Below are 25,332 nucleotides of genomic sequence, written 5' to 3' on the forward strand. Positions count from 1 at the left end.
GCAGAAAGTGCTATAGAATCCAGCATCTAAAATATTTTAATAATTAGTAAAGTCAACTGTGGGCAGCCTTATTTTGAAACAAACTTGTTTTAAACTTCTTATATTTCAGAATGAGATGCAATGATTTTTTAAAAACCTCTTACAAGAGAGACAACTGCTATACATTTATTAGAATGAAATGGCCATGACAAGGGTGTCCTTTTATTAAGGTGCACTAACCAATTTAGCACGTGCTAAATGCTAAGATGCCCATAGGAATATAATGGATGTCTTAGCATTTAGCATGTGCTAATCTTCAGTGCAAGTTAAATCAGTTAGCACACCTTAATAAAAGGACCCCTAGGTTATTTTACCTAGTCAGCCAGATTTACCATCAACCTAAGATTTTTTATAAATATATATTTTGATGTTGTTATTTTGTACACAACTGGACTTACACTGCTGAGAATCATCCCTTAACCCCTGAGTAAATGCAACCTCGGAGCCTGAATCCATTGCACTTGAGACTGGCCCTGTCACTCAGGCAGATTTTCAAGACATGATTTTTTTTTTTTTTTAAATCTCTCTCTCTCTTTTAAACTGACAACAGCAATCCGTACTATGACTCAAAATATTCAATAGATCTTAAGGCAGAAAATGTGACATAGCGTCCTTCCTTTATTTTAGAAATGGTTTAAATGACACATTTAAAGGTTTATGGGTTTTTTCTAGTTAATACCTAGCATTAATGGCATACTGGTATCAAAGATACATTTTCAAGACCACCACCTTTTCAAATAAACCTTTCAATAAACAAAATTTTACAATTTTCTTGAATCAAAAGCTATAGCACATTTTCAGGTAAAAGCAATAGTATGCTGGACATACAAAAAAGCAGAAGTACATGACCTCCACTACTATAAAATTGATTCATTAACCTCCAAAATCATGGACAATATTTATCAGACTTCACATTTAAAAAAAATTAACGTTTGCCCTCACAAATATTGTGGTAGTATACTGTTTTCAAAGCAACACAAAAGAAAAAACACACATAAATATGCATCTTTATCGATATAAAGTTATTTAAATGTCTACTTTCAAGATAGGTGTGTAAATTACACACAATGTTCAACTTTCACAGAAAGGAGTAAACATGTGCTAGCCAAAATTAAACTTTGCACAACACTAACATTTTGTCTAAACAGTGTTTCCAAACTACATCCAATATAAGATATTCTTTCAGTAAGGCTACAAATGTTAAGACACACATGGGTCCAGTGGGTGTAGTCACATACCTACAAAATTCAAATTATTTGCCACTAGGCAAGCTGTAATATTTATATCATTATCTGTGCCAGGTATGGACATACTTCATGAATATAATCTGAAATTGGGTCAATATATAAGTACAAACAAAAAAATCTTGAGATCACATGCATTCTCTATCAAAACTAGCATTCCTTAGACAGACATCATCACCATTGTGTGCATGTAAAGTTTAGAGCAGTAATATTATCAAACTCTTCACAATGGGCAACTTCTTGAAACAATAGCTTTTGTACTAAGTTTTCTTTTAATACAAAAGGCGAGAGGACTGGATGGTTTGATGAAGAGACAGATGCAACAACACTGTGCCTCTCAAATTTGACTCAGGTTGGCAGCAGTAAAAATTTACCATCTAGAAATTATTCAGTATAATAAATATAAAATGAGTCAATGGTTCCAAGTATAAATTTGCAATGGATTACAAAATCCACCACTATCAGCACTATTATTGCCAGCATCAAAAAACAGACCACAGAAAACTATCTTCTGAAGGTTGAGAAACAAATGGCATGAAAATGTAAAGGAACTTACATCATCACAATCCATGCTGGACTTGTTTTCAGTGCTGAGGCTAAGGCACTATTTATGAAATGCTAATTCTAAAACTCTTAAATTGAAGTTGAAGACTGTAACCATGACAAAAAGCTAACATGGGTCTATTATTTAGCTGTTCAGGTTATATTCTTGCTTTACATGCACCTGTGTGCAGTCTGTAGTGGTATTTAATACAGAACCACCTGAATTCATTTAGATCAGGGGTCTCAAAGTCCCTCCTTGAGGGCCGCAATCCAGTCGGGTTTTCAGGATTTCCCCAATGAATATGCATGAGATCTATGTGCATACACTGCTTTCAATGCATATTTATTGGGGAAATCCTGAAAACCCGACTGGATTGCAGCCCTCAAGGAGGGACTTTGAGATCCCTGATTTAGATGTATAATGGTCATGGTAGCTAAGTAGAAAAACCTTCAAAAATATTAAATATCAATATCATGAACTGAACAATTAGCACAACTAATGACCAACTGGCTTTAACTGCCAAAAGAATTTTATAACACAAAAATTCTTTTAGCCATACTGGCACTATAACGGTCTAGAAATTATTTAAATAGCATACTCTTGACACATGCCCTTTTCTACTCAGCTCTCTTGCTGCTCTTTCAATAACTTCAGGCCTAGTCATGAGGGCCATCAGCCCTTCAGTTCTGTTGCTATACTGCCTCATTACTGGATCTGTACACCTATTATATCTTACCACCTCATGAAAACTGACTTAGTACCCTCACAACTTGCTTCACCTTACTTCAAGTCAGATTTAAATACTTCTGCATGCTGCATCCATCAAGCCACCCTCTCTTTATTAGAAGGAAGGAACTTTCAGGTGATCCTTTCAACAGTCTTCTTCAACAAACTGACCACAAGTGGTTTAGCTGTTACAATTCTAGTACTGGCTTGGTAACAATAATTGTTATTTACAATAGCTAATATATATTTCTTTGGGTTAACATCTGTGTATAAATCCGTACACATATACTAAATAGAGATGTTTGTTCTTGAGTGTGAATTTGTGTGTACAATTGATTGCATACATTTTTAAGCTATTGTACAGATTAAAAAAATGAATAGGCTAAATGAATGCAAAAATAAAAAAAACTCACCACCCAAGTTGGGAAAACTTATGAATGAGCATAAGCCAAACTTTTTTCAGGTCATGCACATCTCTATGACTTATATAATAAAAATAAGTAATGAGGTGAAAGGGAACAAAATTTCATTTTTAAAAGCTAAACATGACTAATGCCATCCAAAAAACTACAAATATGAAGCCACTGAAATATTAAAGTTATGTTAACACACAATTACTTGAACTAGGATATCTTTTTTTACATTCCATGAGGAGTTCACTGTGGCAAGCAACAATATACAACTCACAGTAATTCAAGTTGTCTGCCAGGATGAAATTTCTAATTTACTTGCCAACATACAAAATAACTGGTAAGCCTCTATTCTCACCCTAAGATCTCAAAAAATAAGTTTTAAGTACATAAAATCAAATATGTAATGGAAGAGTTTTTATAGTTATGCTTGCTAGGAACTGCAGAGCGTTAATCACTTATGGCTGAATTACTTTTCAGCTAGAGACTGCAGCTGATCTCTAGTCAGTGTATCTCCAGATACCAGAGTCACACACATTTATGCTAGCATACTATCTGACCATAGGACTAGGATATACTGAATGGAGTGGCGAGAACTTTATTGTATTCAATTAGGAATCAAAAACAAATATCCTGATACTTTGATCAGGAGACTTCTCTCAACTAGCCATCCTACTTTTCTAGCCGAATTACTACATGGACTTCAACATAACATACTTCGAAAGCAGAGATAGCATGTATGGCACACTGGCATGATATGCATTTTTCACATATCATAGAATGTGCATACATATGCAAATATAATGGAGAAGATGGTAGAAAAGTCAGGTAAATCTACAAAGGCTTTCGTTACTATAACTTCTACCCCCACCAGATCATCTCTCTTCATGTGGTTCATAGCATTTAGTTTAGGTCTTCCATATTCACTTCAGGAATTGGCTCTCTCCAGTAGCAGAAGGAACTGAACTCTGGGCACACAAAAGCAGAATTTTGTTCTTTGTTAATCAAAGGGAAGACATGTTCAACCAATTCACTTAGTCGGCTATACCTGTATAAAAATAAAACCACAGAATGAAAAAAATATAATAGTGGTCTATTTATTCTGAATCAATATATCACAACAGTCAAAAGAGATTAAAAAACAAGCAAACATACAAATAAATCCCAATGAATTGTTACAGCCAAATAAAGTCCACCTGGTATTCTAAGGAATGCAGCCCTCTCATTCACCAAAATTATTTCCTCAATTACCGTTAAAGCTTTAATATCAGTATTTCTCAATTATTTTTCATGAACCGATTTGGAAAGATTAAAGCATTTCCACCTTCCATCCCTTGTGTTACAAAATTTGCTTACCAAAAAAAGTTGATATCTTAATGAAACCAATTGGTTTTAAGATGAAAATTTGGGGAATTTCTTCTAAAGTTCATCCTTCCCCTCCAGAAATAGTCCTTTAGACTTGCATTTATGAAAGTGTGATATTCTAAGATAAATGTGTACCAGTATTTTAACAAAAGCTGTATAATATTAATCCCTCAGCTGTGAAAACTGAGTCATCTCACAAAATGCAAATAACAAGAAATGTATGTTCTGCCTCGGAGATCTTAATTCAATTGCCTAAAGCACTATTTATCAAAGCAACACTCATTTGAAGTTGCAGGGTCTCTTGGCTATTTGATGAACACTATAAATGGTACCAGTGACGTAGCTAGGACAGAATGGGCCCTGGGAGTTAAAATTGGGATGAGCTCCCTATAACACCATGTCTCCCAAGGTAGGGGGTGGGGAAGAAGGGAAACCCCTTTAGAGCTCCAGTAAACAAACCCTACAAAAAAACTACACACATTTCAGACTTACTTAGACAACTGGGATGTAGCAAAGCACTGACCCCAACATAGGTGGGACTAAAATACTAAACCCTCAAAAAGTGAGCAAGAATTTTGTAAATAAATGCATTATTAATCTCCTCAGTCTAATACACTGATAGATGGAATAGCCTTAGAGATCCTTTCCAGCAGTACCTAGTAAAGAGAACCAAGAATAATCAGAAATGCTCTGGAAAGACAAAAGGTATATAGAAGAGGAGAAGGATGTGATTCTCATAAGGAATTTATTTTAAAAATTTCTTACCTACCTAACACCTAAGCAGGTTACAATAAAAACATACATAATTAATTCTCAAAAAACAGACTTACAAACATACAATAATAAAAGTAATTTTGTATCTAACTCCACATTCCATCCCTCTTAATGTCAATATTCAACTTTGATACTCTGAATAGTTGAAACAGCACCAAGAGACCATGGAAGAGATGCACAAAGAAACAAACCCAACTAATGTCTTTCTTGAAAGAGTCTTGGAAGGCAAAAGACTATGACTAAGGCACATCTATGAAAGGGAATATTGCAACTACCAAAGAAGTCCTGCACAGAAGTCCTGAAGGAGTTGAATACCCAGAGAAGGAAATTTAGGAAAAAACTATCAGGGGCCGAAAACCTCCCCAAACAAAACACCTCACTGTGCTTCCCTATCTACATCTATGATAACCAAGGAAAACTAAGAAGCATTCTTTGCCAAGAATAAAGAAGAGGGTCCCATGAGTATAGCTATTGGCTGATCTGGTGTCAAAATGTATTCTATTCAGATATGAAAACCCAAATGCCATTGTAAGAGTAAGAAGAGGGCATAAGGGGCCTAAGACATGAGACACTCAGACAGGATAACCCATGATAGAAGCCCATTAGCCTGAAAATTAAACCATAGTATTAGAGACTTTCTGCAGTTGTATAACAGTGGTGATAATGCTAGGGCTATCAAGTCAGCATAGCAATACAGCTAGACCATAGAATCACAAATTAGGTGGCTTGTATAGCCTAAGAAATATGAGTGACGGGCAAAACTATACTACAGTAGTTGTGCAGAGTAGATGAGGCACCTAGTAAGCCACCCAAACCAGTGAAAACAGTCTACTGAAAGAGCCATGCATCGTAAGTAAACACATCAAAAAGTGTTATACGTGTAACTGCAGTAAATATGGTTGACAAAATGAGAGACATCCAGGCCATTGCTAGAGCAGGGGTTAGAAGCAACTTCAGTGGTTGGTGCCATACAGTCAGCAGAGTGATAGAGGTAGTTGGCATTTGAAGAAAAGAATCTGCTTAACCACGTTTGCTATTCTATTCTTGCGATTTATTAGTTGACATTTGCAAATTATTTAATTATGTAGATTTTATGATATGGTTTGTTTTTGTGTGTTTTAACTGATGTAAACTGTTTAGATTTTTTTGTAAACGGTATGAAAAAGTTTTTAAATAAATAAATATGCTTGCATGCTGCAGCTGAAGCCATGTCTGCTGATACTGCATTCAATATGAGAATATAACATGCACCTGCCATAGCTGATATATGCATGGATGCTGATGTCACATAAGAAATCTACTGTAGCGGCATTTAATTTTTGAAAGGATGACCATGATAAAATGAGGAAAATAGTTAAAAAGAAGTTAAAAGGATCAGTTATAAAGATTAGGTTTGTAAACCAGGTGGGGATGTCATTTAAAAATACCATTGTGGAAGCCCAGACCAGATGTATTATATGTATTAACAAAGGTGGAAAGAGGAGGAAATGAGAGCCAGAATGTTAAAAGATGAAGTGAAAGAGGCTATTAGAACCAAAAAAATCCTTTAAAGAATGGAAAAAGGATCCAAATGAAAATAAAAAAAAGACATAAGCACTGGCAAATTAGATGCAAAGCATTGATAAAGAAAGCTAAGAAAGAATATGAAGAGAAACTTGCCAAAGAAGCAAACACTCATAGTAACAATTTTTTTTAGGTACATCAGAAGCAGAAAACCCAAAAAGGAATCCGTGGGACTTTTGGATGATCAAGCAGCAATAGGGGCGTTCAGGGAGGATAAGGCCATACAGGAGAGACTGAATGAATTCTTTGCTTCGGTCTTTATGGAAGATATAAGAGATCTACCTGAACTAGAAAAGCACAGTTACTTATCTTAACAGGTGTTATCTGGGGACATCAGGCAAATATTCTCACATGTGGGTTACGTCATCCACGGAGACTGGGTGTACTGTCACTCTAAGTTTTGAGAAACTTTGTGACTGCTTGCACCACACATGCACGAGTGCCTTCCTGCCCAATGCCCGCTTGCACACCTCAGTTCCATAAGCAAGCTAATAAGCCAACCAGGGGAGGTGGGTGGGATGTGAATATCTGCCTGCTGTCCCCGAATAACACCTGCTACGGTAAGTAATCGTGCTTTATCCTAGCAAAAGCAGGCAGCATATTCTCATATATGGGATTCCCTAGCTTACTGCAATGGGGTGGATTGAGAATTGACCTTTAAGAGAATAAATTTTGTAACACTGCGTGACAGAAGTGACCATCCCATCTGGAAAAAGATTCCAGGCAGTAGTGAGACATGAATGTGTGAACTGAGGACCAAGTGGCTGCTTTACAGATTTCAACTATGGGAATGGAACATAAGAATGCAACTGAAGCTGCTATAGCTCGAACCTTATGTGCTGTTACACGGCCCCCAAGCTGTAGCCCAGCCTGAGCATAGGAGAAGGAAATACAGGCCACTAACCATGTGGAAATAGTTCTCTTGTTTACATAGGCCGGCCCAACCTGTTAGGAGATGAACAGTTGAGGAGAGGTTCTGTGTGGCTCAGTCCTTTGTAAGTAATAAGCTAAGGATCGTTTACAGTGTAAGGTATGAAGAGCTGTTTCTCCAGGATGGGAATGAGGCTTTGGAAAGAAAACTGGAAGCAGTCTATTGATTTAGATGAAATTTTGTGAGCACTTTCGGCAAGAATTTTGGATGGGTGCGGAGAACTACCTTATCATGGTGTAAAACTGTAAATGGTGGATCCAACATCAATGCTTGAGGCTCACTAACTTGACGTGCAAGTGATGGAGGTTAAAAATACCACTCTCCAATGGAGATATTTAAGATGAGAAGACATTGGCTCAAATGGAAGCTTCATCAGTCTAGTGAGAACAACATTAAGATCCCAAACCACTGGAGGCGGTTTGAGAGGTGGTTTGATGTTGAAAAGTCCTTTCAAAACATGAAAACAAGAGGATGAGCAGTCAGAGATTTATTGTTAACCGGAACATGAAAAGCACTGATAGCACTAAGGTGAACTCTGACTGAAATGGTTTTAAGACCTGAATTGGATAAGTGGAGAGGGTAGTCCAACACTGAAGATATGGAGAAGGATGAAGCATTTTGATGATGAAGAGCATACAACATTGAAAACGTGTCCATTTCTGCTGGCAGCACTACTGTGTTTTCTGGATGCATCTAAAATGATTCTGACAGGATCAGAAAGATGAGCATTCACTGAGGTCATCCCAAGAGGTACCAAGCTGTAAGGTGCAATGACTGCAGATTGGGATGTAAAAGCAACCCTTGACTGAGTAAGAAGAGATGGAAAGATCTGCAGGGGTATTGGATCCTTGACAATGAACTGAAGTAGAAGGGAACATAAGAACATAAGAATTGCCACTGCTGGGTCAGTGCCACTGCTGGGTCCATCGTGCCCAGCAGTCCGCTCCCGCGGCGGCACTTAGGTCAAAGACCAGTGCCCTAACTGAGACCAGCCTTACCTGTGTACGTTCTGGTTTAGCAGGAACTTGTCTAACTTTGTTTTGAATCCCTGGAGGGTGTTTTCCCCTATAACAGCCTCTGGAAGAACATTCCAGTTTTCTACCACTCTCTGGGTGAAGAAGAACTTCCTTACATTTGTACGGAATCTATCCCCTTTTAACTTTAGAGAGTGCCCTCTTGTTCTCTCTGCCTTGGAGAGTGTGAACAACCTATCTTCATCTACTAAGTCTATTCCCTTCATTATCTTGAAGGTTTTGATCATGTCCCCTCTCAGACTCCTCTTTTCAAGGGAGAAAAAAGGCCCAGTTTCTCTAATCTCTAACTGTACAGCAAATCCTCCAGCTCCTTAACCATTTTAGTTGCTCTTCTCTGGACCCTTTCGAGTAGTACTGTGTCCTTCTTCATGTACGGTGACCAGTGCTGTATGCAGTATTCCAGGTGGGGGCGTACCATGGCTCGGTACAGCGGCATGATAATCTTCTCCTATCTGTTCATGATCCCCTTCTTAGTCATTCCTAGCATTCTGTTTGCCCTTTTCGCCGTTGCCGTGCATTGCACACATGGCTTCATTGATTTGTCGACCAATACTCTCAAGTCTCTTTCCTGGGGGGTCTCTCCGAATACTGCACCGGACATCCACGTTAAATCTCATTTTCCATGTCGCAGCCCATTTCTCGAGTGTGTTTATGTCACATTGCAGGTCTTCTCAATCCTTCTGTGTCTTTGCTACTCTGAATAACTTTGTATCGTCTGCAAATTTAATTACCTTGCTCGTCGTACCAATTTCCAGGTCATTTATAATTATGTTGAAGAGCATGGGTCCAAGCACTGAATCCTGCGGCACTCCACTCATGATGCTTTTCCAGTGCGAGTATTGTCCATTTACCCCCACTATCTGTTTCCTATCTGCCAGCCAGTTTTTAATCTACGTGAGTTATTTCACCCTCGATTCCATGGCTCATAATTTTTTGAAGTAGTCGTTCATGAAGGACCTTGACGAACACCTTCTGAAAATCCAGTGTCGACCGGGTCACCCTTGTCTATCTGCCTGTTTACTCCCTTGAAGAAGTGCAGCAAGTTCATCAAGCAAGATATTCCTTTGCTGAAGCCATGCTGGCTGGTCCTCATCAGATTCTGTCTGTCAAGGTGGTCAATGATGCGGTCCTTTATCAGCGCCTCTACCATCTTTCCCGATACAGAGGTCAGATTCACCGGTCTGTAGTTTCCTGGATCTCCCCTTGAACGTTTCTTGAAGATCGGTGTAACATTCGTCACTTTCCAGTCTTCCGGAATCCTTCCTGATTTGATCAACAGATTGGCTATTAGTTAAAGCATAGTAACATAGTAGATGACAGCAGATAAAGACCCGAATGGTCCATCCAGTCTGCCCAACCTGATTCAATTTAAATTTTTTTTTTTTTTTAATTTTTTCTTCTTAGCTATTTCTGGGCAAGAATCCAAAGCTTTACCCGGTACTGTGCTTGGGTTCCAACTGCCGAAATCTCTGTTAAGACTTACTCCAGCCCATCTACACCCTCCCAGCTATTGAAGCCCTCCCCTGCCCAACCTCCACCAAACGGCCATACACAGACACAGACCGTGCAAGTCTGCCCAGTAACTGGCCTAGTTCAATATTTAATATTATTTTCTGATTCTAAATCTTCTGTGTTCATCCCACGCTTCTTTGAACTCAGTCACAGTTTTACTCTCCACCACCTCTCTCGGGAGCGCATTCCAGGCATCCACTACCCTCTCCGTAAAGTAGAATTTCCTAACATTGCCCCTGAATCTACCACCCCTCAACCTCAAATTATGTCCTCTGGTTTTACCATTTTCCTTTCTCTGGAAAAGATTTTGTTCTACGTTAATACCCTTCAAATATTTGAACGTCCGAATCATATCTCCCCTGTCTCTCCTTAGCAGTTCAGCTGTAGTCCCTTTCAGTTTCTTGATGACCCTTGGATGGATGCCATTCGGTCCCGGGGATTTATCGCTCTTTGGCCTATCAGTCCACTTGCATACCTTATCTAGACTGACCGTCAACCCTGCCAGTATCCCTTCTTCGTTTCCAGCATATAGCCTGATGGGTTCCGATATGCTGTGTATATCCTCTTCGGTAAATACAGATGCAAAAAAAATGTGGTCAGTTTGTCGGCGATGGCTTTGTCCTCCTTTAGCACTCCCTTTATTCCATGGTCATCCAATGGCCCCACCACTTCCTTTGCAGTTCGTTTCCCTTTAATATATCGAAAGAACGGCTTGAAGTTTTTTGCCTCCTTGGCTATTTTTTCCTCATAGTCTCTTTTGTCCTTTTATGGCACCTACTTTGATGTTGTTTATGCTTTTTCCAGTTTTCGTTCATTTTTGACCTTTTCCATTCCTTAAACAAAGTCTTATTGTCTCTAATCACTTCCTTCACCACTACAGTGAGCTATGCCGGTTCCTTGTTCTTTTTCCTCTTGGATTCCTTGTTGATACGTGGTATTTATAGATTTTGCGCCTCGGTGACTGTGTCCTTAAAAAGGAACCATGCTTGCTCTAGCGTTTTTACAGTGCTTATCCTCTTCTTAATCTTCTTCCCCACCATGTGTCTCATCCCTTTGTAATTCCCTTTTTGGAAGTTCAGTGCCATGGCCGTCGTTCTGGATCGATGTTTTGCCCCTGTGTCCAGGTTGAAGTGGATTAGTTTCATTTTCAGTCCTATGCAATTTTGCTGAACTAATTGCCTGCCATCACTTTGGTGGTTTTAAAGAACATTTATTGCAATACTTGGACACCTAGATTAATACATCTAAGGTTTTATCATTTAATAACAAGACTTCTGAGGCAGGCCCTCTTGAGCTGAAACACGATCGTGTAGAGTCTGTTTTATAATTAAAGGATTGAGCACCATCGAGTCTCCTTCTTTGTTGTTTTTGTGGAAGCATTTGAAACATCAGCCCTTTGGAAAGATTTGAGGAATTCATCTACTACTGAAGAGATTGACGAAGCGATGTGACTAATTTTCTGTGATAATGGATTGAAAGCTTGAGACCATTGAGATGCCAGGGACCATTGGCTGGTCCGGACCTTCAGTCCAACATCAGAATTGACGTCGGGGGTAAGACTTCTGGGCCAGCGGTGTGCAATTGCTGCACCCATCTAGCCTTTCCCAGCAATTCGCTCTGTGCCGGTTCCCTCGACCTGCTGCTTAGCCGGGAGTCCAAACTCCCTGCCGCTGCTGCTTCGTTGATGTATCCTCACAGCGGCACCAGCGGGAAGTAATTGAATTCAGCGGGCGGGCGGGCTTGGGGGGGGGGCAGAAGAGGACAAAGGCTGGAAGGCAGTGAGGGAAACATAGGAGGGAGGGAGGAAGGAATACCAGTAATTGTTGGGCCTGAGTTGGGGGGGAGGAAGAGGACAAAGGCTGGAAGGCAGTGAGGAGAACATAGGAGGGAGGGAGGAAGGAATACCAGTAATTGTTGGGCCTGAGTTGGGGGGGGGAGGAAGAGGACAAAGGCTGGAAGGCAGTGAGGAGAACACAGAAGGGAGAGAGGAAGGGACAATTGTTGGGCCTGAAGAGGGGGATGAAGACAAAGGCTGGAAGACAGTGAGGGGAACATAGGAGGAAGGAAGGAAGAAACAATTGTTGGGCCTGAGTGGGGGGGGGGGGGAGGGGAGAGGACAAAGGCTGGAAGACAGTGAGAGGAACATAGGAGGAAGGAAGGAAGGGACAATTGTTGGACCTGAGGAAGGAAAGAAAGAAATCACCAGACAACCAAAGGTAGGAGAAATGATTTTATTTTCAATTTAGTGATCAAAATATGTCAGTTTTGAGAATTTATATCTGCTGTCTATATTTTGCACTATATTTGTCTATTTTTCTATAGTTGTTACTGAGGTGACATTGCATATTTTAAAAAGTCATCTGCCTTGACATCTGTGCCCTGTCCCTGCCTACCACTAGACCACCAGAGGGGGGACAGGGAACAAAGCCTGGCAGGGAGGGTGCAGAGCCTGGCAAGGAGAATTTGGTTCAGAATGTTTTTTTTTTCTTGTTTTCCTCCTCTAAATTTAGGGTGCGTCTTATGGAGCAAAAAATACGGTAATACTTTTAAAACCAACAGTTGGAAATATTTTTTCACTCAGAGAATAGTTAAGCTCTGGAACACATTGGCAAAGGATATGGTAAAAGCAGTTAATGTAGCTGGTTTAAGAAAAAGGTTTGGACAAGTTCCTGGAGGAAAAGTCAATAGTCTGGTGTTGAGACAGACATGGGTCAGTAGCATGGAATGCTACTACTATTTGGGTTTTTGCCAGGTATTTGTGGCCTGGACTGTCCTCCATGAAGATGGGATACTGGGCTAGATGTACCAATGGTCTGACCCAGTAAGGCTATTTTTATGTTTTTAAGGGAATGGCATCTTGCTGCCGGTGGCTATCTCTGTCAAGTCCCTTCCCTGGCATCTACTCCTTTTATCTCCCCCCACCCTAAATATGTGCATCTACCTTAAGTTTTCTGTAAAAGTTACTGGGGGTGTTTCCTTATTTGCACCTGAAGGTTAGGCCTCTCTGACGTCATAAAGCCTGAACCATCATTCCAGCCTGAACCATGCAAGAAGAGAAAGAAGAATACATCTTTGCTGTTTCTGCCTGATGCATTCTGGGTATATACCAGAACTGTATTTTAGTCAAGGACATCCAGCTATGCCTACATGCTTAGCCTGTGTGAATCTTGGGGGGAGTTATGGCTCATGTGCTGATCTTATCTAACGAAGGCGCCTCTGTTTCACGGCCTGAGCGAGACTCTATACAGAAAGGCTATTCATCTAAGTTCTGTTTCTGGATTGGTCCGGAGAGGTCATCTGATGAGATCCAAGTGAAATGTGCTAATTATTAATTTAATCTGTGTTAGAATGTGAGGGAGCTTGCATCTTATCATAGGTGTTTTCTGCACATCTTCTATAATAATTAAGACCTGAAAAGTTACCTCTTGTGACTCTCTGCCTGAGAGAGAGAACCGGACTTTTTATACATCTGGATTCCATCACATAAAGGAAATCTTTGCTGTCAACCTAATTTACAGCTTCTCCAGTTGCTGACGGACTGTTCCTAAACAGAAGAATTTCTATATCTGCTAAGCGGAGGAAAGACGTCTTCCATTTCACCTGATTCTGTGCTATGGCCTAATTAGATCGTGAGAAAAAGGAATTATATGTCTTTTCAGCTGGGTTAGAGAGAGAATTCGATTGTCTTTGGGACAAGGTTACTTAAGCACCTGTGGTGATAAGCTATATTTTTAGTTGCTGCTAATCAGGAATTATTTAGTGTGTGTAAGAATTAGTTTTACTCATTTATCTAACAAGTGTGGTGTGATAATTATGTACTGAGTTTCATATATGTATTCGGATATTTTGTGAACAATAATCATTATTTGCTGCTGGCTTATGAATTATATTTTTATATTTCTAATAAAGTATTTCTCATAGCCTGGGTCTCTATTCTTAGTATAAACTGGCAAATTAACGAACCTTGGGAAAGATTATGGTTTTTCCTAGCATCTGACTAAAACAGGTACGTATTAGTTTATGTAACTGATTAGACTTCCATAAATCTTTCTACAGGGGGTGGCAGCGACTCACAATGCCCTGCTGCTGGCCCCTGGTGCCTTCTCTCCACTGTGGCCTGCACCAGCGGAAACAGGATGTTGTCAGAAGATCGCAGTGGAGAGAAGGCACCAGGGCAGTGCTGTGAGTTGCCACCTGGCAACTTTTATAACAAATTTAAGGTAGATGCTTGTGCAAGGAGGTGGGGTGGGGAAATAAAAAGAGTAGATGATGGAGAAGGGACATAGCAGAGAGTGCATCTCCCACCAGTGTGCCACCTGAGGCCATCGCCTGCCTGGATCACAAGGCCCCCTAGAGCTGTGTGACCCAGAGTAGATGCCCTGTTTGCCCTCCCCTAACACCAGCCCTGACTGTAGTTCCTAATGGTAAAGATACATCCATTCTTACTGTGCAGCAGTTGTGGAATATTATTTATCTTCATACTGTAAATATGAAGAGATGGTGATGGAGAAATTGCAAAATGTTGGAACTGCAAAAAAAAAATATTGGGTTAATTTGGATAGATTTGCAGGAAATGGTTAGAATTGTAATAGAATCCAGCTTCTGATGGCAATGTCTGACTTGTTTTAATTTACTTTATTGCTCTTGTTCTCTGAAAGAGAGATGAACTAAAAAAACAAACAAAAACACCCCTCTCATTTAACCACAACTCTTTATTCATGATGTATGTTTTTGTGAAAAAAAAAATAATATATATATATATATACATACATACACACACATTGTATATATTTTAATTTTATTAGGTATTTATATACTATCAAGGTTACCTAAGCGGTGTACAATCAGGTACTCATGCATTTTCACTATCTGTCCCGATGGACTCACAATCTATCTAACGCTCCTGGGGTAATGGAGGCTTGAGTGACTTGCCCAGGGGAGAGAATGAACTACGTCACTAGCTACAAGTGAAAACAAAGTTTCTTCTCCCAGCTGGAAATTTATTTGATATAGAAACTAGTTTTATATAATTTACTGTAATATACAGGGTTTTGTTTTGTGTTATTTTAGCTAAGTAAATGAAAAACAAGAAATACTTAAATGATGTCTTGATGACAATAGAGGGAAAGCAGGATTGCCCAAATCATGCAAAGAAAGCCAACTATAAATACAAAACCATGGGTAGCATGTTCTGTTTTGTGTGTATTTTAACATCTGGCACATCAAGGGCCCCTTTTTCCTAAGGGAACAGAAACAAAGAGTAACCTTGAGAGAATTCTATATGTACTTACGATGATTTGTTCCCTTTAGAGCGCTCTTGAATTAATTCGCCTTTTGGATTCACTGTAAATATCCGACAGTCTGAAACACCCACTTGAATGTAGGCAAACACATCCTGTAAAAGTCAATTGTGACAAAGAAGTTTAATAATAATAATAAGTTTATATACCGCAGGACCGTGAAGTTCTATGCGGTTTACAAAGATTAAAAGATGATACAAACTGAATGAACTTAACAGAGGTGAAAGATAGTGGTTAACAGTTCAAGAAAACCGTTATTGAAGAGAAAGAATTGTACGGATCAGCTGTCTAGATACTTCAGGAACAGATATGTTTTTAGGCGTTTCCCATATTCCCCATAAGTGGAAGGCGTAAGCAATTGTTCTAGATCTTTGCCCCATAATGCTGCTTGGTATGAGAGAAGGTATTGGTGGTGTCTTTTGAGTTTACATCCTCTAACTGGGGGGGAAACGAAGTTCAAGTGTGTGCTTCTCTTATGTCTGTTGGCTGAGAAGGAAAAAAGGTCAGTTATGTATTTAGGGGCTAGGCCATATAGTGCTTTAAAGCAGAAACAGGCGAACTTAAACTTTACGCGTGCCTCCATCAGTAGCCAATGCAGCTGTTGGTTAGTAAGGTGTCACGTGGTCAAACTTCCTCAGCCCGAAAATCAGTTTGACCGCTGCATTTTGTATTAGTTGTAATCGTCGCATATTCTTTTGGGAAATTGCTAAATAGGCGATGTTACAGTAATCAAGTTGACTCAGTACAAGGGATTGTACCAGAATTCTAAATGCTGACATATCAAAATATGCTGTAATGGATTGAAGTTTCCAGAGAGTGAAAAAACCCTTTCTGATCAAGGAGTCCACTTGGTCTTTCATGGTTAAGCATTGATCTAGTGTTACACCCAATACATAGAAACATAGAAAATGACGGCATAAAAGGGCCACGGCCCATCTAGTCTGCCCAAACTTATGGCCCACCCCCTAACTACCTCCATGAAGAGATCCCACATGCCAATCCCATCTTTTCTTAAAATCTGGCACGCTGCTGGCCTCAATTACCTGTTGTGGAAGATTATTCCAGCGGTCAACCACCCTTTCGGTGAAGAAATATTTTCTGGTGTTGCCATGAAATTTCTCACCCCTGATTTTCAACGGATGCCCTCTTGTTGCCGTGGGTCCTTTAAGGAAAAAGAGACCCTCTTCCACCTTGATACGGCCCGTGATGTATTTGAACATCTCGATCATGTCTCCCCTCTCTCTGCGTTCCTCGAGTGAGTACAGCTGCAACTTACCCAGTCGTTCCTCATACGGGAGATCCTTGAGTCCTGAGACCATCCTGGTGGCCATTCGCTGAACCGACTCAACTTTCCGCACATCTTTTTGATAATGCGGCTTCCAGAATTGTACACAGTATTCCAGATGGGGGTCTCACCATGGATCTGTACAATGGCATTATGACCTCGGGCTTACGGCTGACGAATCTTCTACGGATACAGCCCATGATTTGTCTAGCCCTGGATGAAGCTTTCTCCACTTGATTGGCAGTCTTCATGTCTTCGCTAATAATCACCCCCAAGTCACGTTCTGCTACAGTCCTTGCTAGGATCTCACCATTTAGGGTGTAAGTCCTGCATGGATTTTTGCCGCCAAAGTGCATGACCTTGCATTTTTTGGCATTGAAACATAGTTGCCAAGTCTTTGACCAATGCTCCAGCAGGAGTAGGTCCTGCATCATACTGTCGGGCATTGAGCTTTTGTCGGGCACTGTGCTTTCATCTGTTGTGTGGTTGCCTACTATGTTGCATAGTTTGGCATCATCGGCGAATAATGTAATTTTACCTCGAAGCCCCTCAGCCAAGTCTCTTACGAAGAAGTTAAATAGGATCGGGCCCAAGACCGAGCCCTGCGGCACTCCGCTGATCACCTCTGTCGTATCGGAGAGGGTACTGTTTACCACTACCCTCTGAAGTCTACCTCTAAGCCAGTCCCTAACCCATGCGATTAATGTTTCACCCAGTCCCATCGAACCCATCTCGCTCAAAAACCTGCGGTGTGGGACGCTATCAAACGCTTTGCTGAAATCCAAGTACACGACGTCCAGGGACTCCCCTATATCCAGCTTTCTTGTTACCCAGTCAAAGAAGCTGATCAGATTTGATTGGCAGGACCTTCCCTTCGTAAAACCATGTTGATGGGGATCTCGTAGATTCTCCTCATTCAGGATCGTATCCAATTGACGTTTGATTAGTGTTGCCATAAGTTTACTCACTATCGATGTGAGACTCACCGGTCTAAAATTCTCAGCCTCCGTCCTGCATCCCTTTTTGTGGAGTGGAATGACGTTAGCCATTTTCCAATCCAAAGGGACTCTTCCTGTACTTAGGGAAAGATTGAAGAGTGCGGATAACAGTTCCGCCAGGACGTCACTCAACTCCCTGAGCACCCTGGGGTGTAGTTTGTCCGGTCCCATAGTTTTGTTCATCTTGAGTCTTGATAGCTCCTCGTAGACACTGCTGGGCATAAACTTGAAATTTCAAAATGGGTCTTCCGAGTTTTCCCTCGTCGGCAGCTGAGGGCCGGAGCCAGCGCCTCGCAAGTGAAGACCGAGCAGAAGTATTCATTTAAAAGTTTGGCTTTGTCGGAGTCCGATTCTACATAGTTCCCATCGGGTTTCCTAAGGTGTACTATTACATTAGTGATTTCTATTCCGCTATTATCTTGCAGTTCAAGGCAGATTACATCAAAACTAAAACAAGAATTACATTCAAAATTTGAAGGAATAGAATAAGCGATGAGATAAAATTTTAAGGTAATAACAATGTCGGGTAAAAATAGTTATCAACGGGAAGTAGAAGTTTGTAGGAGATAGGAATAGGGTGAATTAAGGGTTTTTGATAATGTTTGGTAAATAGAAGAGTATTAGAGCGTATTAAGGGTATGGAGAGTGTTAGATGTTGGATTGGGATTGGTCGTGCTGGATAGGTTTTATGTATTTTGTGAAGAGTATGGTTTTGGTATCTCTCTTGTCCATCTGTGTTTCTTTTTCTGTCACTAATACACCGGAAGAAGGATTTATCGCCCTTCTTGATGTTCTTCGCAAGGTTCTTCTCCATTCGGAGTTTGGCCTCGCTGACTGCCGTTTTTACCGCTTTTGACTTGGACAGATAGTCTTCCTTGGATTCTCGCTTCCCTGATAGTTTGTAGAGGATGAATGCTCTTTTCTTCTTTTTTATGAGGTCTGAGATCTCCTCAGAGAACCACTGCAGTCTATTGTTTCTACGCCGTTTACTTACTGATTTGACGTAGCGGTTGGTTGCTTCGTGTAAGGTTGATTTCAGAGTTGACCACATTACCTCTACATTATCTGTTTTGGCATGGTTTTGCAGTGCCCAATGGACGAAATCTCCCATGCTTTCGAAGTTTGTGCCCTTAAAGTTGAGGACCTTGGTTAATGTGTTTGACTTAGTGAAACCTTTCCTGAGGTTGAACCATATCATGTTGTGGTCACTGGAGGCCAACGTATCGCCTACCGAGACCTCTGTGACACTTTCTCCGTTGGTGAGTATTAGGTCTAGTATCGTCCGATCCCTAGTGGGCTCTAATACCATTTGTCTGAGTCTCGCTCCCTTTATAGAGGTTAATAGCTTCCTGCTGCCGCTGGTCGTAGCGGAAAGTGTGTACCAATCCACATCAGGCATATTGAAGTCATAGTAGTCTGAATAGGATAACTAAGTTTATTGATACATAGTGGTGTTTTGGTGTCAAGCGGATGTGGCGAAGCTACAAAAAATTTTGTTTTTTCTGAATTAAGTTTCAGTTTGAATTCAGTCATCCATTGCTCCATCAAATTTAGTGCTTCTGATGCTTTGGGAGTAACTTCCGAGAGAGAATTAGCAAATGGGATGATGATCGTAAAGTCATCTGCATAACTGAATAATTTTATCCCCAGCTGGGTCAATTGCGCACCTAGTGAGGACATGGTGACATTGAAAAGCAATGGGGATAGCGGTGACCCTTGTTTTACGCCAGATGGATTGCTCCAGGTATCGGAGAGATCATAATTGAAACGTACTTGATAAGTACGTTACATAAGGAAGCCTCGGAACCAGTTCAATACCTCTTCCCTAATACCAATAGCATCCAGGCATTGTAGCATTTTCCCATGGCCCACTAGGTCAAAGGCAGAGCTCATATCAAATTGCATGATCAGGGCATTAAGGCCCTTGCTGAACAAGAGATGCAGATTATCTAAGATAGCTGCAATTACTGTCTCAGTATTGAATAAAGGTCTAAAACCAGATTGAGTTTCATGTAAGAGAGAAAACTGATCAAGATATTCTATTAGTTGATATGTACCAATCCCTCCATGATTTTTACAATAAATGGAATGAATACTACTGGTCTATAGTTGGTTACCAGTGCTGATGATTCTTTACTATTTTTTGGAATTGGGGTTATTATTATGTGACCGTTATTAGTGAGGAACTTTCCATTTTTTAGGTTATGGGATAAGTAATGCAGCAAAGATAGTTTAAAGTCTAGTGGAGCCGCTTTCATAATTTCCGGGGGAGTCCAGAGCGCAGTAAGATTTAGAGTATTTGTTATATAGTTTGATATAATTATTCCATTCTGGATTGTGAAAGGAACTCCAGATCATGTCTGCTGGTATTTTATTTCCTTGTATGTTCGCTATTTGATGATCATTAGTGTCATTTGTTGAACAGTTGTTTCTTAGGTTTTTAATTTTTGAATCAAAGTGCTGTGCTAAATCATTTTCTGAAGGTAGATTAATATTGTGTATGAGTTGAGTGTAGCATGTGGTGTCAAATAAATTTGTAACTAAGTTGAACAGCTCTTTTGTATTGATTCCTTTTGAGCTACTGCTAGATAAGTCGATTTTGGAAGAGTAGAATGCTTTACGTTTGTCTTTTATCAGTTGTTTGTAGATTTTTATGTTAGATCTCCAGTTGTTACGGTCTGACAATTCTGTTTTTTACCAAATTATTTCTAGTCGTCTTACTAGTTGTTCATTTTTAGAAGTTTGGTGTCAAACCATGTAATATTTGTTTACGCAGCTTTTACTATTTTGTTTAGGGTCAATTTTATCTAAAATGGATGTGCTAGTTTTCGTCCAGTGATCCCAAAAATCAACTCCTTCACTTGTCCATGCTTGCAGTTCATATTGTGACCAGTATTCTTCTGGATTAATATAACCTCTTGTGTGATGCTCTCTTTTTATCTTTTGATGTGTTTTAGATTTTAAATGAGTCCAGCTTAACTTGAAGTAATAAGTAAAATGGTCAAACCAGATATCGTGATACCAGGTGCCATCAGGTAGAGAGATGGCAGGGTCTAAAATTTCCTTTGTGGATATAGCTACTACATCTAAGTGATGACCTTTTTCATGTGTTTGTGTGGGTGAAGGGAGATTGTAATTGAGTAGGGAGAGAAAGTTTTTAAAGTCTTTCGTATCTGGATTGTCCTCTTCGTCTAGGTGTATGTTTATGTCGCCTGCGATGATGTTGTAGGAAGGAATAATAGAATTATGTAGAACAAATTCACAAAAGTCCTCTTTGGCTTTTAGCCAGCTTTTTGGTGGGACATAGAATAATATGCAAGATAGGGATTCTTCTAGTTCCTTACTACTGATTTACAGGCTAATATTTTTAACTGATTGGTCATTTTGGAATCCAATAGTTCAAGCTCAAATTCTTCCTTAAGAATAATTGCTAATCCTCTCCCTTTTCTACACTCACGGTTTAGCGTAAGGATTTTAAAATTATCTGGTAGAAGATCAATTATTATTGGATCATTTTCAGATAATAGCCATGTTTCAGTTAGGAAAAGACAGGCTATTTGCTTTCTGATGATCCAATCTTTAATTAGAAAAGCTTTATTCCTGACAAATCTAGTATTAAGATATGCACAGGGAATAGAGGCGGATGTGATAGGTTTGGTAGGAGTAGTGGTTCTAATAGGTTTTACTCCCTTATTCTTTTTTTAAGGCTTCGTCGATGTCTTCCTTTATTTGGGATTACATTAATGTGATTTATCCTGTCTTCTTGTGGGTTAATTATGTATTGGATTGATAAATCAGGGTAATGGATTGAATGTAATTGTGGATAGAGTGAATTAACATCTTTGATGCTGCCGCTTATTAGATAGAATGAAATCAATAGGAAATTCATGTTTGCAGGGTAGTATGTCCCTTCCTGTCGCAATAACTATATTAGTTTCCCTGATACTCCTAATTTCTAGGTTGTATAGTTGAAACAGATTAAATAGCTCTTAAGATGGTGCAGATTGATACTGCTCTTAGGATGGTACAGATAAATATAGCTCTTAAGATGTAGCCAGTAACAGTAACAAAAAACTTTAGCAAAAAACTTAACAGAAGAACCTTAGCAAAAACCTTAGCAGGTCGCTGGTGTTGTTGGGAGCAGGCAGGCGGGCAGGAACTGGTGGCCGGCTCTGGCTTCTGCGGTTTAGACTTATGTTTACATATTTTGTACTAGCTCCTTGTAAAAAAAAGAAAAAAGGGATGGCCAAAGGGTGACAAATTAGAAGGCTGATTACTGGAACTTTTTGCTTCAGAAAAGCAAAAAAGAAAATCAGGCTGGCCAGCTCTCACAGTTATGGCAAATAAAAAATAACAAAAAAAAAAAAAAGAAGATATATCAAAATCTTAAACATTCTACAAATCAACAATTTGTTACAATCCAAAAGTTAAATTGTAGAAACCAAATTTAATCAAACTTTCTTAATATAGTGCCATATCACTCTGGAGGGTATTCCAGGCATCCATCACTCTCTCCATGAACAAGAATTTCCTAACATTGCTCCTAAGTCTACCAACCTGTAACCTTAATTTATGCCCTCTAGTTTTCCCAATTTCCTTTCTCTGGAAAAGATTTGGTTCTATATTAATACCTTTCAAGTATTTAAATGTCTGTATGATATCACCCCTGCTCCTCTTCTGCTCTAGATTACACTTGTTCAGGTCTTCCAGTCTCTTCTCACATGTCTTTTGGTGCAAACCTCCTACCATTTTTGTCACCTTCCTCTGGATCACTTCAATTTAGTTATTTAGTTCGTTTTCTATCCCATTCTCCCCAAAGAGCTCTGAATGGGTTACAGATTGACATAATATATAGTTAACAGGTTGTACTTTGCCATAGTTACAGTACAAATTTTTTGATGCAAGTTTTTATCCTAATTCGACACATACTAGGGATCCAAAAACAACATACATAATATGCAGTTTACAGGATAAATTTGACATAGTTACAGTGCAAGAATTATCAATATGTTTTTATCTTAATGTGACTCATCGATATACATTAACTATCGGCAGGGAAGTTAGATGAAGAGGTATGTTTATATTGCTTTTCTAAAGTTGAGGAGTCCTTTAAGGGATCTGATCTGTGGGGGCAGTTGATTCCAGTGGCTCAGTATAAAGTGGGAATCGGAATGTTGTTTGACAGCAGAGGGACCTGTAACCCGGCGTCATGTCGTACAAAGTTTTGAATGCTAGCATCAGGCCCTTGAAGACACAATATTTGGCTTTGGGCATCCAGTGAACCAACGATAGAGCCTGGGAGACAGGGTCACAGGCTCAGAGGTTTTCTAGAAGTCTGATTGTCGTGTTTTGTACACGTTGGAGACATTGTGTATTCTTTGCTGTGAAGCTGTTGAATAGGGCATTGCAGTAGTCCAAGTGGGAGAGGACTGAGGCATAGAGTAGTTAGGTGAAGTCAGTCTCAAAAACGTAGTTCCTTATTTTTCAGACTTGGCGTAGGTTGTAAAATGAGGAAGATATCACCTGAGAAATATAATTGGAAAGTGACAGGTTGGAGTCAAGGAGTATTCCATGGCAGTGTACTTGGTCTTCTTCTATCCTTAGCCTGATTCGGCCTCCAAAACTGAACAGAATACTGGGGCCTCATCAATGACATAGTTTGTGTCCTTCTTTACTGACCGTTCCTCTAAGGTAATTTTCAATGCAACAGCATCAGAACCCTTTAATAATGAACATGGCATCCCACAGGGCTCAATTTTATCACTTTTACTCTTCAATATTTTCACGGTTCCTCTCTTAACTCTAGGCCAATTTATTGACTTCACGATGTTTGCATATGCTGATGATGTGCAATTGATACATCCCATTGAACTGAATAACCCTGACGAGATATCCATCATTAACCAAAAACTTGAAAAAATTAAATTCTGGCTAGATTCTAACATGCTGTCCCTTATCATTGACAAATCAAAAGTAATGATCTTTCCAGTCAAAGAAGGATTATCTATATAGGCTCCCTTAAAATTTAACTCTCTACCCATCAAAACCATTTCTTCTTTAAAACTACTAGGAGTCACATTTGATACTAAGGGCTCCTTTTACAAAGGTGTATTAGGGCCTTAAAATGCAGAATAGCGTGAGCTAAAATGCCATGCGCGCTAGCTGCTACTGCCTCCTCTTGAGCAGGTGGTAGTTTTTCGGGTAGTGAGCGCTATAGCGTGCTCTAATCTGGTGTGTGCGCTAAAAACGTTAGCGCACCTTTGTAAAAGGAGCCCTAAATTCACCTATCACCTCCACATCAGTACTGTTGTTCAACGCTGCTTTCATCATTTAAGAATGATTAGATCGCTTTCCAAACTACTAGAACCCACATCTTTGAATATATTGATTCACTCACAGTAATCTATACAAGAGATAATGAGCAATGCCCTCTTTACAGGCATAACAAAAAAAGAAATCTGGCACCTTCAAATATTACAAGATATGGCAGTAAAACTTATATTCGGCGCAAAAAATATGATCATGCTACTCCCCTCTTACGCAAAGCCCATTGGTTGCTGGTAGAACATAGAATTAACTACAAAATTCTCCTTCTAATATTCAAAACCCGTTTAAGCAGTCAGCCCAAGCTCATCGACAGATTACTCATTCCTTATACTCCAGCTAAATCTCTTCATTCTTTGACCCAACATCTTCTAACTGTTCCATCCCTAAAACATATCAACACCATTAGATCAAACATCTCAACACCATTAGATCAAACATCTTTTCAGTAACTGCACCCTCCCTTTGGAATTCCATACCAAACTATCTATGTGAAGAAACTTCCCTAGGTCACTTCAAGGCAAAGCTAAAAACATTTTTATTCCTTGATGCTTATGATTTATAATGGCCCTTATAAGGGCTGAGTTATACTGTTTATCTGCAGTTTTACCCCACCCTCTCTTACTTCCCATACTTGTTTTCTTTTCTTTGCATTTTGTAGTTCCTCCCCTTTTCCTCTTGTTTCCCCAATTAATGATAAGTAAAATACTGTAATGTTTTTAAACCTTGTTCTATGTTTGTTGAATGTTGTATAAATTATATTATTATTGTACACCACTTAGAAATATAATTAAGCGGTATAAGAAATTTTGAATAAACTTGGAAACAGGGGCATCAATACCGCCTTTCTTCTTCTGGTTATGCCTCTCTCTTTATAGCCTAGCATCCTTCTGGCTAAAACCACCTCCTTGTCACACTGTTTTGTGTGACAAAGATCCTCAGACATTATCACCCTAAGGTCCCTTTCCCCATCCGTGTATATCAGCCTCTCGCCTCCCAGCACATATATCTCCTTCTGATTTATACTTCCTACATGCAACATTCTGCAATTCTTTGCATTTGTGATAGGGTGTCCAGTGGAGGGAGCCTAAGCAGTGAAGCTCATGGAGCCTGAGGGGAGAGCTAATTTGCATAAGAGCTGCTAATGCTGCTGGGAGCTGTCCACTCACCCTGAGTGGATTATGGTGCTGAAAAGAACAGCTCCCAGCAAAGAGAGCTCAGAAGCTCCTTCAGGAGTTGGGTGACCCTCAGGAAGAGGAATGCTGGCTTCAGCCTAACTCTCG

General features: G+C 39.8%; 1 protein-coding gene across 4 annotated transcripts in view; it reads right to left on the reverse strand.

Moving 5' to 3' along the window:
• Positions 1–499: 499 nt before the first annotated feature.
• The window catches only part of LPIN2 (lipin 2), a 293,670-nt gene continuing 268,837 nt past the window's right edge, over positions 500–25,332 (reverse strand). For 2 of the 4 annotated variants that reach the window (XM_033933961.1, XM_033933960.1), the window contains 2 exons: positions 15,434–15,537; positions 500–4,011 (listed from right to left, as the gene is read on the reverse strand). In XM_033933961.1, coding sequence (XP_033789852.1) covers positions 3,867–4,011; positions 15,434–15,537 — 249 coding nt within the window. In that variant the 3' untranslated portion in view covers positions 500–3,866. Of the gene's footprint in view, positions 4,012–14,588; positions 14,671–15,429; positions 15,538–25,332 lie in introns of those variants that run through there. The other 2 variants (XM_033933962.1, XM_033933963.1) reach the window with 2 other exon arrangements.

This window comes from Geotrypetes seraphini, chromosome 2 (genome assembly GCF_902459505.1).
Source record: "Geotrypetes seraphini chromosome 2, aGeoSer1.1, whole genome shotgun sequence".
NCBI lineage: Eukaryota > Metazoa > Chordata > Amphibia > Gymnophiona > Dermophiidae > Geotrypetes > Geotrypetes seraphini.